This window comes from Zosterops lateralis, assembly GCF_965231275.1.
Source record: "Zosterops lateralis genome assembly, chromosome: 17".
NCBI lineage: Eukaryota > Metazoa > Chordata > Aves > Passeriformes > Zosteropidae > Zosterops > Zosterops lateralis.
Window position 1 is genome coordinate 4351752 of NC_139777.1, and position 13725 is coordinate 4365476.

The 13725-nt window shown below is 52.1% G+C and overlaps 1 protein-coding gene across 1 annotated transcript; it reads right to left on the minus strand.

Annotated features, from left to right (window-relative positions):
• Nucleotides 1-369: 369 nt before the first annotated feature.
• KCTD10 (potassium channel tetramerization domain containing 10) lies at nt 370-13665 on the minus strand. Its single transcript, XM_083874118.1, has 7 exons — nt 13599-13665; nt 11495-11708; nt 6542-6711; nt 5962-6048; nt 5370-5422; nt 4401-4596; nt 370-3787 (listed from the first exon to the last, which is right to left on the minus strand). The coding sequence occupies exons 1-7, from the start codon at nt 13599-13601 to the stop codon at nt 3569-3571; spliced, it is 942 nt and encodes a 313-aa protein (XP_083730244.1). The 5' UTR covers nt 13602-13665; the 3' UTR covers nt 370-3568.
• Nucleotides 13666-13725: the final 60 nt, after the last annotated feature.

The following is a 13725-nucleotide window of genomic DNA, read 5'->3' on the forward strand; positions in this document are numbered from 1 at the left end:
TTTTATAGCTTAAAACTATTCAACTATAGATAAATAAAATCCCTGATGTTGCTGTAACATTCCCAGAAGGAGACACTTGTTACATGGTCACAGGGACATTTATCCTCAAAGTTCCAAGGTAAAATCTCCATCTCTGAGAGGTCAGGAAGGATTAGGACAGAAGCCAAAAGGCTTCTCTAGCTGTACTTGCAGTCACTGCTCAGGATCACTGCAAGAAGTGCAGAGCAGTGTTAACCCTGGTCTAAAAACAACTTTTCTCAAAAAGAAAAGACCTGAGAGAATCCCAACAGCTGGAACTTCTCCCACAGGCAGGGCTGGGAGGTCAAACTGACATTAATTAAGATGGAGATCTGATATTTCATCCCAAAAGCTCCTCCAGCCACACAGCCCATGAGGACACCGAGTTCCAGGCAAGCAATAAAGTGACTCGCATGTAAATATGAAATATCTTCTATTTTATTGTGTTATATTAAAAAAAAAAAACAAAGGTACATATTGAAAACATCAACCATACACTGAAATCCAGCTGAAGCTTGTTCTGTGCAGAAGTCTGGACAGGTGGGAATGATTGTACAGAACAGGAATTTGCTGTTGTCCATGAAACAATTCCATTAAGAGTGAAAGGTTCTACCTATGCTTTGCTCTAAGGTAGGATGGGAGCTTGGAGCCTTGCCCAGGTGCTGTGGCTCAGGAGATCCAAACCTGCCTTGGGGAAGTGCAGGAGCAGCTGCTTTGGTGCTACAGGGAGAGAGGTGGGAAGGGGGCACCAGGGCTGGTCCCTGAACCCTCCTCATGCAGTTCCACCTGTGGCACTGGGAGGGGACAAAATCCCTTCCCCAGGGGGACTTGGCTCAGCTCCCCTGGTCTGTGCTGTCACTGCTGGTGCTGGGGAATGGGCGCAGCCAGCTCTGCTCTCCCTGGCACTGGGAGGCAGGGGAGGATAATCTGAAGAGCTGCTTGTGCCCAGGACACCTGCCCTGAGCCCCAGCTGCACCTGAGAGCTCAGAGTAAAACCACTTAGAGTAACGAGGCTCAGGACTGAGAGCATTTGTGCAAGGGCATGACCAGGCTGTGCCCAGAGCAAGGACAGGGGCAGCAGGTAAAGGACAGTCCCCAGGACAGCACAGCTTGGCTGCACCACTCCAGCACCCCAAGGGTGAGCTCAGGAGTGAGTTAAGGCAGAGTCTGCCCACAAATGCAGTAACAAAACTGAAATTGCAACTTGAACTCTCCTGGAGTGACTTTGCTAAACCAACAACTCTACAAAGCGCTGTACAAAGATTAAAAACAGCCTTCCCCTGGTTTTTAAGAACTTAGTTTGCATAACCTGAAAGGGGAAAAGCCTGAAGCCAGTTAAGGATCTATTTACAGAGAAGTTAATCACGTAGCTGTGACCCGTCAGGTGCTTAGTACTGGTGTCACCTCCTGGGGCTGAAGCTGCTCTGCCCCACAGGACTGGATTTGGTCTGGGCTCTGCAGGTCAGCACAGCCAGGGATGAGCTGCCCTGAGCCTGCTGGAGAGCAGCTCCCAGCTGGAGTGAGCAGGGTTTGCTGCAGGACTGGGGCTGGTCCCTGTTCACCCTCTGCTGAGACACAGCCTCCACCCCCAAGGGCAGCAGGGCTGCTCCAGATGATGCCCAGTAATCACCAGTAAGTGTCAAAGTGCTGGAGAAACAGCAATCCAGGACTTCCCTGCCTTGCCCTCAGCTTATGACCAGCCCTGAGGGGAGAGGCACTGGCTCATTCCCCCTCTGCACTGCTCCACCCGCAGGGAGTGCTGCAAACAGGTTTAAGTACAACTAAAACTGGAAGCCCTGAGGTGTCAGGACAGAGCTGAAGCTGCTGAACCCCAGGGACACTGTGGAGCTCTCAGTGAACAATCAGCAGCTGCAGGAGAAAGAGGAGAGGAGACAGGTACAACACCCCCATCTGCCACAGCCAGCAGCTGCCTGCAATGTGGAGAAGTCTTTGGTTACTAGAAAAGATGGCCTTACATTAAATTTGAAATCTTTGAGCTTTACTTGATGATCCAAAACTGCACAGCCACTTCATGGTGTGTTTCAGCCTCTACCAAGGAGCTCTGTGGAACAGAAGAATGTGGCTGGTGCTGCTGCAGCACCTTTGGTTTTCACACTGTTCCCATGTCCTTAACAGCCCTGGGCCAGGAGCAGGGATCCTTGGAGCAGGAATACAACTGCTGCTCCAGAGGAGTGTGGCTGTTAAAGCCAGTGCTAAATAATCCAGAGAAAGGGTCAAAAGAAACTCTAGCCCAGGGCAGAGTGCTCTGGTGTCACACACCCCACGGGTGCTGCTGCAGTGCAAGTTTAACACTTCCTACCTCAGGTTTCTCTCCCTCCCAGGGCTGGTGACCTGACCTGTCACAGCTGTGGCTCTGCTGCCAGCCCTATGGAATGACACTCCACCTCCCACCATCGCTGTCACTTGACTCCACAACAGGCAACAGGAGACAAGGAGGTAGATAAAATATTCACTGACAAGAGAAAAGCACTGGTAGAAAACCACAGTGCAGTGGCCTTCTCCACACTCTGCCCTTTCACACACAGCTGCCATGGCTGGGAAGACTTGGAATACCCTCAGGATAAAGTCAAACAGGGAATATCTGCCTCTGGGTCACTGCCTGCTTCTGTTTCCCCTTGCTCAGAGCAAGGCAACGCTCCTGGATCAGTTCCAGAAGGGAACCAGGGCTGCTGACCCCTCCTAACAGCCCCCAGCGTGGCGGGGATTGAACCTGCTGTGACTTCTGGGAGCTGCTGGAAACCAACCCCCCAGCTGAGATTCAGTCTCAGGCAGAAGCTCTAAGCACTGACCAGTACCAACATCACTCCTAGGGAAAGCAACCGTGGACAATTTGTTCCTGATTCTCTTCCTCTGGGAGGAATTTTAACCTTGAACCGTAGGGATAAAACCGGGATGGGTGTCCCCAGCTCAGTGCTGCAGAAGCTCCACTGAACCCTTGGAGGAGCAGATCCTGAGAGCTGTGGGGAACCCGAGGGAGCAGGCCTTGCTCCCTCCCACTGCTCTGAGGGAGCCCTCTGCCCCCAGCACTGCAGGAATCTCATCAGCCTATGCCATTTGTTCTTTGGGGAGTCACCCAAGGCACTCCCAAGCTCTCTCCCAAGAGCCAAGGAGCTGTGCAGCAGCCCTGGGTCCAGGTCCTGCCTGTCCCCCCACAGCCCAGGAGGGTCAGGGAGTGCCTGGAGGGATGGAGAGTGGCTGGCCGACCTTTTGTTTGTTGTTTTGGTTTTTAAAGTGCAGGATCATTACCAAAGCCACAGGAAGCCAGTCCTCCTCCTCTCCAGCACAAAACAGCAACGACAAGAGTGCTAAAAATTCTGGGCATTTCTCCAGCTGCTCAACAGGCCCTTCCAGGCTGCCCAGTAACCTCATTGTATCCCTCGCCCTACAACTACGGCATTTAAATACCCCAATATATAACCTAGAGTTTGTTACGAATCACAATTTACAGACTGTGCTGGACAGGAGTTGCACTGCCTGGTCCTGCTGTGCAGGGGAGCCCCTTCCCCAGAGCTGTGGGGGTCCCCCAGGCTCACTGGTGCAGGTGGGCCCTGTCGTCGGGGCGCTTGATGTGGATCCTCCGCACACGCTCGATGCGGTCCCGCTCCTCGTCCTCCTCCAGGTGGTGGGAGCGCCCTGCAGCCCCTCCCGTGGCTTCCAGGAGGGCATTGTCCGGCCCCCTCCCATCCTGGGATTCGTACAGCAGAATGTTCAGGGTCTCCTCGTAAATTCGGGCCTCTGGGAACTCCACCTGGCAGGCAGGGAAGAGAAGGTCACTCGCTGCAGGCAGCAGGTTTGGATTCCTCATACCTGGTGTTGCAATTCCTTAATTGCACCCCAACCACAGAAATCCTTCCAGGCACAATACTTTCTATTCAATTTTTTTGCTTCCAGCTTTTGAGACCAACAACCAGTTGGGTTTTTACCAGAACCAGAGAGATGTCTCCTGGGAAAGGGAAGAATACAGGGAAGGTGTGCCATTGCTGGATCCACCCTGACATGGGGGTGTATAACCATGGAATGGTTTGGGCTGGGAGGGACCCTTAAGATCATTTAGTTCCAACCCTAGATCATCTACGTCCAACTCCCAAATCCAAATGTGGTTAAATGCACAATTTTGTCTGAAGATAGAGCTGGACTGAACATCATGGAATATCACCATGCATCATGGAATACCACAGGGCTTTATGGAATACACCAATATGCCCTGAGCAGGCAGCTCCTGCTGTACCCCCAGGATGAGCTCCAGGTACTACCCCACTCTCAATGCATTGATTTCCCTGCAGAGGTGCTGAACAATGACAAAATGCCAGCCTTTTGAGCTGTCAGGGTGCCAGGCTGGAGCATTCCCAGTTTTCCTGTACCTTGGTCTGCTTTTTCTCAGTGGCATAAACGATGGAGGTGCAGCAGACCTCGGCGATCTTGCGGCCCTGCCCGTAGAAGGACCAGCAGCAGATCTCGTCCCCAATGACATCCTTGATGAAGAGCACCCTCCCGTTGAACCTCAGGGACAGCTTGTCAAAGAGCTCAATGTTCTTCAGCATGTTGTCATCGGAGTTGCTGTGGGAATGGAGGCAGCAGCAGGAATTTAACAGAGCACATAGAAAGAGTGAGAGCAGCCCTGAGATCCCAGACTCCTGTGTCACAGAATCCCAGGATGGTTTGGGTTGGAGGGACTTTAAAGCCCGTCCAGTGCCACCCTGTGCCATGGGCAGGAACACCTTCCTCTAGCCCAGGTTGCCCCAAGCCCCTTCCAACCTGGCCTTGGACAATTCCAGGGATGGGACAAACCCAAGAAATTAATTATTATTATTATTATTTCACTTCTACAGGCAGGAAAACCTTAAGCAGCAGCAATACAAAAGCAATAGCTCCATGAACAGCTGTCCAAGGCCATTTTACCCAGGTGCACAATCCTATCAGCCAAATCAAACCATTCCTGAGCTCAGCAGCCTGGATGGGCACTGTTATGTCATGAAACTTGTACAGGAAAGAGGACAAGGCCCCCAGTTTGATGATTTCACCACTCACTGAGCTCTCTGTGTTCAACTACCACACTGCAATCCATGGGAATGCAGACAGCACTTGGCCAGGAGCCTCTGCCAGCAGCACCTAAGGATTAGAGGAACTCCTCTGGCACAGAAATAGCACAGGCTCAGCCTTCTATGGATGGCAGCAGACTCCCTTCTGACTCCAGTTTGAAATTAATTGGGAAAAAATGAAGTGCCTGCCAATACCAATCTGTCATTGGGTCTGAGGGAAGAAAAAGGAAACTTTTATAGTGGATTTCAGTCTGTGAGAAACTTCCAACAATTCCAGCTGAAGTCACTTACCTGGTGTAGGAATATTTGTTGTTGCTTCTGTTATAGAGCAGCTTCACTGCTGGCTGTAAGAAACAAAGCACAGATGAGTTCCAGGGAGCACAGCCAGAGCTGGAACCTCAGCTCAACCCCACAGAGAAGCTGCAGTGGCAAATTACCAGTGGGATTTTGGTGGTGTTATTGCTATTGCTGCAAACCTGTGATGCACAGCTTGGCAATGGGGCTGTAATCCCTCCTGACCCCTTCTGGAACTGGATCCTCATCTACTCTTATCTTCCCTCTGTCTTATCAGCATTGCCTGCCATGTGCAGGGACACCTTCCACCATCCCAGGTTGTTCCAAGCCCTGTCCAGGCTGGCCTGTCCACAGCTTCTCTGGGTACCCTGTGCCAGGGCCTCACTACCTTCACAGAAAAGAATTATTTCCTAATATTCCCTCTAACCCTGCCCTCCTTCAGCTTAAAAGCATCACCACTTATCCTGTCACTTCATCCCAGCTCTCCAGTTCTTTTGGAGCATCTTTAGGCACTGGAAGGAGCTTTGAGGTCTCCCCAAAGTCTTCTCCTCCCCCAGCTCTCCCCATGGCACATCCCAGTCTCTCTCACCTTGTTGGAGGTTGCAATCAGCTTCTGCTCCTCCTTGGAGGAGGTGATCACTGGGACCTTGCAGAAGGGCTCATACGCATCCTTGTTCTGTGGGAGCAAGAACCAAACAGCAGCTGAGTGACAGCAGATCCCAGGGAACATCCACATTTCCTGGGAATGATCTCTGCTGAGGGCTCAGTCTGTCCCTGTGGGGTTTCTGGGATGTGACTGGCCAGGCATCATTCTTCTGGGAGCACCTGAGGTGTCCATTCCTGCTCTCCACCACTGAATGTCCTGTGCCCAGTTAAACAGCAGGATCTGGAATGCAGCTTCTCTCAGACAGGACATCAGTGACAGTGCCATCAAACCCAAGATGGGAACCTCATAACAAAGAACACCAGAGGACTCCCAGGAGCTCTGAGAAAGAAGCTGGTACTCCTAGATGAGACCACACTCCAGCAGATGGCAACATGAACTATTCCAACTCCCATCCCAGCCTCCAAAATCACCACACGAAAACCAGGAGAAAATCCTGCTCTGCCCAGATGCTGCTGCTGCCCACCCCCAGCTGTCCCTGGTGTCCTCTGAGCCCCGTGCCCACCTGCAGGGCTGCCTGGCATTCATCCACCAGCCCCTGCACCAGGTAGTACTTGGCCTCAGCCAGCAGCTCCTCGATCTCCCGGCGGCTCTCCGGGAGCGGCACGGCCCCGTCCCGCAGGTAGTTCAGGATTGTCCCAAAGTGCTTCCCACAGCGGTCGATCAGGATCCAGCCTGGGGAAACAGCAAGGCCACAGTAAGGATATGATGAGAGGAATGTGGCAAAAAGCTTTTGACAGAGCAAACTGGTGAAGGACGTGATGGAACTGGGAATGTGAGGATGGAACGGGGAATGTGAGCAGAGAGTGCGGCACAGCTGGAGCTTAGGGCCGTGGTGGGAAGAAAATCATGAAATGGTTTGGGTTGGAAGGGAACTTAAAAGATCATACAGTCCCACCCCTGCTATGGGCAAGGACACTTTCCACTAGCCCAGGTTGCTCCAAGCCCCATCCAACCTGGCCTCAGACACTTCCAGAGATCCAGGGGCAGCCACAGCTTCTCTGGGCATCCTGGGCCTCCCCACCCTCACAGGGAAGAATTTCTTCTCAATATCCCACCTAACCCTGCCTCTGGCAGTGGGAAGCCATTCCCCCTTGTCTTGTCCCTCCATGCCCTTATCCAAAGTCCCTCTTCCAGCTCTCCTCTAGGCACTGCAAAGTCTCCAAGGTCTCCCTGGAGTCTTCTCTTCTCCAGAGAAGAAAAGAGTTACAACCAAAGCTGTGGGTGCAGGATCCACATTTCTCCTCTTGCTGTTGGGACCAGGCTGGACCCTGGAAAAGTCAGGGAGTGCTGAGGCTGGAGTTTCCCTGAGTGAACAGATGGCCACTCTCACAGGCTGAGGCTCAGGAATGCAGCAAGGAAACGCTTGTGGGGAAGGAGTCATTTTTTGGACAAATAAGGAAAGTAGGTTAAAGCAGCCCCTGTGTGTTCTGCATGAATGGAATTACAAGGAAAAGTCTGAACATTTGGTTCAATCTGGAAAGGGAACACTGAGGGAAAAGGAGACACTCTGCAGCAGCTCACTCCAGGCTTCCCAGCTCCCTCATTTCTGCTGTCCACAGACAACACAAAGAGTGCTCCAAGTGTGATTTTTACAGGCTGGAACAACAAACTAGAGACAGAAATCTTGGAACAAAGGACTGATCCAGGCTAATGGCTAATCCAACTAGAGCAGAAAAAAGCCCATTTGGCAGAGTGTGGAAAGCAAGAAATCCCGTTTTAGTGGGAGATTTAGTGGAAGGTATCTCTGCCCATGGCAGGGGTGGAACAAGGTGAGCTTTAAAGTCCTTTGTGACCCAAACAATTCTGGGATTCTGTGATAAAGAGGAACCACAAACCATGGTAATAAATCAGGACTTCCATATTCCACAAATGCAGCTGCTTCCCAGGCCCACTGGAGCACACAGAAAAGTAAAGGGCCAGCTGAGAGAAGAATTACCACTCCCAAACTCCTCTGTGATTCCTCGTAGGCTGCAAAAATCTGCTGCAACTTTGTGTTTACAGATGGTGAAACTGAAGCAGAATTGCTCATTTTCATGAGGGGATGAGAAAACACTTCCAGTAGCGTTGCAAAATCTGAGTGACCACTAAAAGAGCTTTAAAAACTCTTCTGTTTCCCCCCAAACAGCCCAAAGGAGATGAGTCACAGGGAAGTGACCCTGCTGCCACTCGACCACAGCAGAGCCAACAAGTGGGCTGAAGTCTTTAGAGTTATTTTTTAATTGCAGCGTTCCAAAAACATCCTGTGATCCATTTAGAAATTCCATGGTCTGTATGGAACATAAAATCATGGAATGGTTTGGGTTGGAAGGGAACTTAAAATTTATTCAGTTCCAACCCCCTGCCATGGGCAGGGCCACCTTCCACTGTCCCAGGTTGGTCCAAGCCCTGTCCAGCCTGGCCTTGGACACTTCCAGGGATGGGGCAGCTTCTCTGGGAATTCCATCCCGGCCCCTCACCACCCTCACAGGGTGGATTTCTAACCAATATCCCATCTGTTCCTGCTCTCTGGCAATTTGAAACCATCCCCAATCATCCTGTCACACCAAGCCCTTGCAAATAGTCCTTTCCCATCTTTTTGTCAGCTCCTTCAGGCCCTGGAAGCCACACTTAGGTCAGTCCAGAGTCTTTCCTTCTCCTGGCTGAACAATCCCAGCTCTCCCAGCAGAGCTGCTCCAGCCCTCTGATCATCTCTCTCCATCAGCTCCAGGTCCTTCCTGTGCTGGGGCAGCTCTGCAGGTGTGATTTCATCTGGGCAGAGGGACAGAGACTCCCTCCCCTCACTGTCTTTGTCCATGGACACATCACACCTTTAGGAAATTCAGCTTTGTCTCACAGGAATTCTCAGGGATAGGATCCAAATGCTTCAGCTACAATCAGACATTTTCCAACCCAGCCCTGGCAGGTGAAACAGGAGCCTGACACTGGACACTGCCTGAGGCTGCACTCTCTTATCAGCAGCTGCATCAGGAACAGCTTCCCCATCAACAGCAGCAGGGAGTCAGGGAAAAAAAAAAAAAAAAGAGAATTGGAAACAAGTGGATGCACCTGGAAAACTCACATCCCTCTCCCTGCTCATGACCATCCAAAAAAAATTATCCAAATGTACTGATTTGCTACAGTTCATCAATAATTTCTGAGCTGAAAACAATCATCTGCCACCACCCACAGCCAGAGAAATCCAGACTTTTCTCCTCCAGCCTGAGGAGCAGCAGGTTGGAATTGTTCAGCTGGGAGGAGGAGGAGCTGGGATCTGAATCCCAGACACAGAGCAGGACACCGTGTGCCACATTCCAGACTGGTTAAACCCAACTCCCTCCAGTTGCTCCCCAAGCCTGGCTTCTTTTCCTAAGAAACAGTTTCATTTGCTGCCAGGTTTTGGGTGTGACCAATTAGGAGGATTTTGAAGAATTCCAGATAAAAAGTGTTTCCTTTAGCAGCCCCAGTGCTATTGTCCCAGTTTCCAGGCAAGGGGAGATAAAGCAAGAACTGCTGCAATGGGAGTGTTTGTGTTACAACATACAGGAAGTATCAAATTCCTCTTCAAACACAAACTGCTTCCATGGAACAATCCCACACAGACACTGTGGGAGTCACAGCAAAACAAACTTGGGATTTTTCGTCCCAAACGTGGTATTTTAGCGGGAAAAACTCCAGTTATCCTCAGATTTGGGGTGCAAACAGCACCTGCATTTCCAGGGCCTCTGAGCCCTGGGGATGGGATGTCCCAGCCTTTCTGCACCTGCCCAGGACACTGGGATCATGCCAGAGTGAGTTTCCAAAACGAATTTGGAATTTCCAATCCATTTCCAACCATGGGAAGTCTGGAATTATCAAATTCATTGAAGCAGCTTCAGGGAGGGACAGGAAGATCCACCTCAAGTTTAGCAAAGGGAGAGAGTTCACAACATTTTCACTCCTCCAGTGCTCCAAATCAAGGTGTTGATTCCCATTTGACAGGATTTTTCCCAAATTTGACCCAGTGTTGATTCCCATTTGACAATTTTTTCCCAAATTTGACCCACAAACTGACTTTTTTAATGCAACCTCCATAATTTGCATCCAGGATAAGTATCCCAGAAACCCTTTGATCCAGAGCCCCACATCACAGCATCCACATTTCTGCTTTATCCTGGCCTGGGATTACACCTGGAACAACTACAGCTTTGTTTTCTCCAGCTTAAATATAAAGACTTCTGGCTAAACCAGGAATATTCAGCTAATCAGGTTGTATTTTTACTTTTTTTCCTCCAAATCCACTTCCCCTTACCTCAGGAAAGCTTATCATAAACCTCTAAACAGACTATCTTAAAGTACTCACAACTTAGTCCAACCCACCTTATCCTGTACTATATTTTCTCTGTTTTCAGCAAATTCAAGCAAAATTTTCAAATAATAATTAACTAATCCCAAGAGAGGTGTTTGAACCTCCAGGCTCAGCTTTGCAGAGGTTGTTGTTAAAGAAAAAGGTCCTTAAATATTGTTATGGGTAAAACATCAGAAAATAAAGTTGAGCTTCCAGTTAAATTCTGGCACACCCACAACACAGGAATGTGAAGATAAAATTCCAAATTTTCTGAAAATTCTGCAGCTGGCTCTGTTTTAGGGAAATCAGCTGTCAGTACTCCCACAAGAACATTGTTTCATTAAAAAAAAACAAAAAAACAGCTTTTAACTCATTAATACCTATGCTCAGAGCATGTTTTACATTTTATTCATAAACAAGGAGACAAGAAGAGGGAATGGCATTCTGAGCTTCCATTAGGACACACAAGTCCCAACTCAAGGATTCCTAATCATTATCCCCACCTTTTTCCATGGGTTTCAAAGCTTTTGTGTTACTATTTTGAAAGGAAAAGATGCTCCAGGTGCCACCTGGGCCTGACAGGAGCTTTGGCACTTCTTAGTGCCCTTCTGCTCTTCAGGGAACCACTCAGGTCATCCTTGTCTTTTGTTCCACATTTTTTCCAGCTGTATAATCATGGAATCATGGAACACCAGCATGGTTTGGGTTGGGAGGGGCCTTGAAGATCATTTAGTCCATTCCTTGCCACGGGCAGGGACACCTTCCACTATCCCACTGCTCCAAGCCTTGTCCAGCCTGGCCTTGGACACTGTCAGGGATGAGGCAGCCACAGCTTCTCTGGGCTGTGCCAGGGCCTCACCACCCTCATAGGGAAAGATTTCTTCCCAATATCTAATCCAAACTTATTCTCTTGTCCTGCCATTCCAGGGCCTCATAAATATTCTCTCCCTGTCGCTCTCATGGCTCCTTCAGGCCTCTTGCCTTTTGCCCAGGCTGAACAACCCCAACTCTCCCAACCTTCCCTTGTAGGAGAGAGAGCTCCTCCATCCCTCCAACCCTACAAACAGCATTTCCTCTGACCTTTCCACCACCCCTGTGACTTTCCCTGCCCAGGAAGGATGTGGAAGGTGCTGGGATGATCCCGATCCTCACCTTCACTATCCGTGAGCACTTCCATGCGCCCGCTGAACATGGCCTTGAGCATGGTGTCCTGCTTGGTCAGGGTCTGCATGGTGGTGTAGTACAGGGCTCCCCCCACGTTCAGCTTCACGTACTTGGAGCTGGGGCTGCTCCCCTTGAAGGACGTCGTGCGCGTCGTGGCCGCCGGCACCGCTGAGCTCACCACGCTCTCTCCCGACATCTCTTCCTGCAAGGACAGGGGTTCCCAGCTCAGGGGAGGAGCTTACAGCTCAGGGGAGTAGTTCCCAGCTCAAACAAGGAGTTGCCTGCTCAAGACAGCAATTCCCAGCCCAAGAGAGCAATTCCCAGCCCAAGGAAGGAGCTCCCAGCCCAAGGAAGGAGCTCCCAGCCCAAAAGAGCAGCTTCCAGCCCAAAAGAGCAGCTTCCAGCTCAAGGAAGGAGTCCCCAGCCCAGGGAAGCAGTTCCCAGATCAAATAAGGAGTTCTCTGCTCAAGAGAGCAATTCCCAGCACAAGGAAGGAGTTCCCAGCTCAAAAGAGTAGCTGTCAGCCCGAAGGAGAAGTTGCCAGCCCAAAAGAGCAGGTGCCAGCTCAAGGAGGGAATTCCCAGCTCAAGGAAGGAGTTCCCAGCCCAAGGAAGGAGTTCCCACCCTGGCAGTGACACTCCTGTTCCCACTGGGTGTTTCACACCTCGGCTCCTCCTGCTGCTCTCTGTGTGAAATTCCCAAGTGTTTTAAATGTTTCACTGTCAGGAACTGAAGGACATTCGTGGACACAGCCCCCATTTTTTTCCCGGGAAAAAAAACCCTGGGAATGCTGAGCAGGGTTTTGCACTGCAAAGCCAGTGCTTTCCCACAACCACTGCTTTCATTTCTTACACAACCCCCTTAAAGCTCTTACTCCACCAATAATCTGGGAAGGAATTAGGCAATTCCCAACACACACAAGTGGAGCAGACGATTCCTGTGAGTCCAAATGCAGAAATCAACAGATCTCCAAGTGCCAAAAGGCAGAATAGCCACAGGTTTTCAAGGCGTTTTCCCTTGGAGCAAACAGGGAGAGCACACAGGAGCTTTTCCCCACTCTTCCCTGGCCTCGCACACTGCCCAGAGCCCCAAAATCCAGCTGGACAGAGCAGCCTCCAGCCACATTCCTGTCACCAAGATCACACTGGCACCAGCACACGGTGGCTCAGCACCACAAATGCCCCCAGAGCCGCTAAATGGAACCTCTGCGGTTGTTTTCCCTCAGGATGGGACAGGGTGGGATAATTAACCCCTTCCATCCCTGCTCCTTCAACTCCAACAGCTCCAGGATGAGCTGAACCGAAGGATTTTTGTTTCACTGCCATGAAACTCCCAAGGGAGCCGGGGCTATGCGGCACAGGAGAGGGAGCAGGAGGAGCAGGAATGGCCTAGAGATGATCCCATCATTTCTGGGATGCAAACACAGCTACCTCAGCTCACGTTCCAGCTCCCTCCGGTACCGGAACACCCCAGCCTGGGCAGGGATGGGCCCGGGGTTCCCGAGGGGATCGATCCTACAGCGCACCAGGACCCTGCACCCCAAAGCCCAGCCCTGCCCGGGCCGAGGGGCTCGCTGGGGACCGGCCACAAACCGGCCCGTGCCCACCGCGACCCCCGGGGCTCAGACAACCCCCGGGACCCCTCTTTCCAACCTCGGGGACAGACCACGCCCCGGCCCGCCCCTGGGGACCGCCAGTGCTCGACACCCGCCCCGCTCTCGGGGCCCGGACCCCCAAATTCTCCTCCCGACCCCTCCCCAGGGCAGCGGCCCCTGCGGGCAGCCCCGGGCAGGACCACTACCCGCAGGCCCGGCCCCTCCGCCTCCCTCAGCGCCCTCCCATGGCCCAACCCCCCTGAGACCCCAACCGAGAGTCACTCAGCCCCCCCGAGGGCCGGAGCCTCCTCTGAGCCCCCTCTGAGCCCCCTGAGCTTCACTAAGGCCCGGAGCCCCCCAGCCCCTCTCAGCCGCCTCCCCGTTCCCTCATCCCCCATCAGCCTCCCGCCCCTCCTCCCCCGCGAGGGCCGGAGCCCATCCCCGCCGTGCAGGGCGCTTTCCCCGCGGCCCCGGGCCGCCCTTTCCCCCCTCACTCACCATGAACGGCGCCGCAGCCCCTCGGACCGAGCGAGCGGGAGCGCCGGGCGGGGAACTTCCGCCCCTCGCCTCCTTCCGGCCCCGCCCGGGTGCGCCCCCAAACCCGTCCGATGGCCCGCCCCGCCCG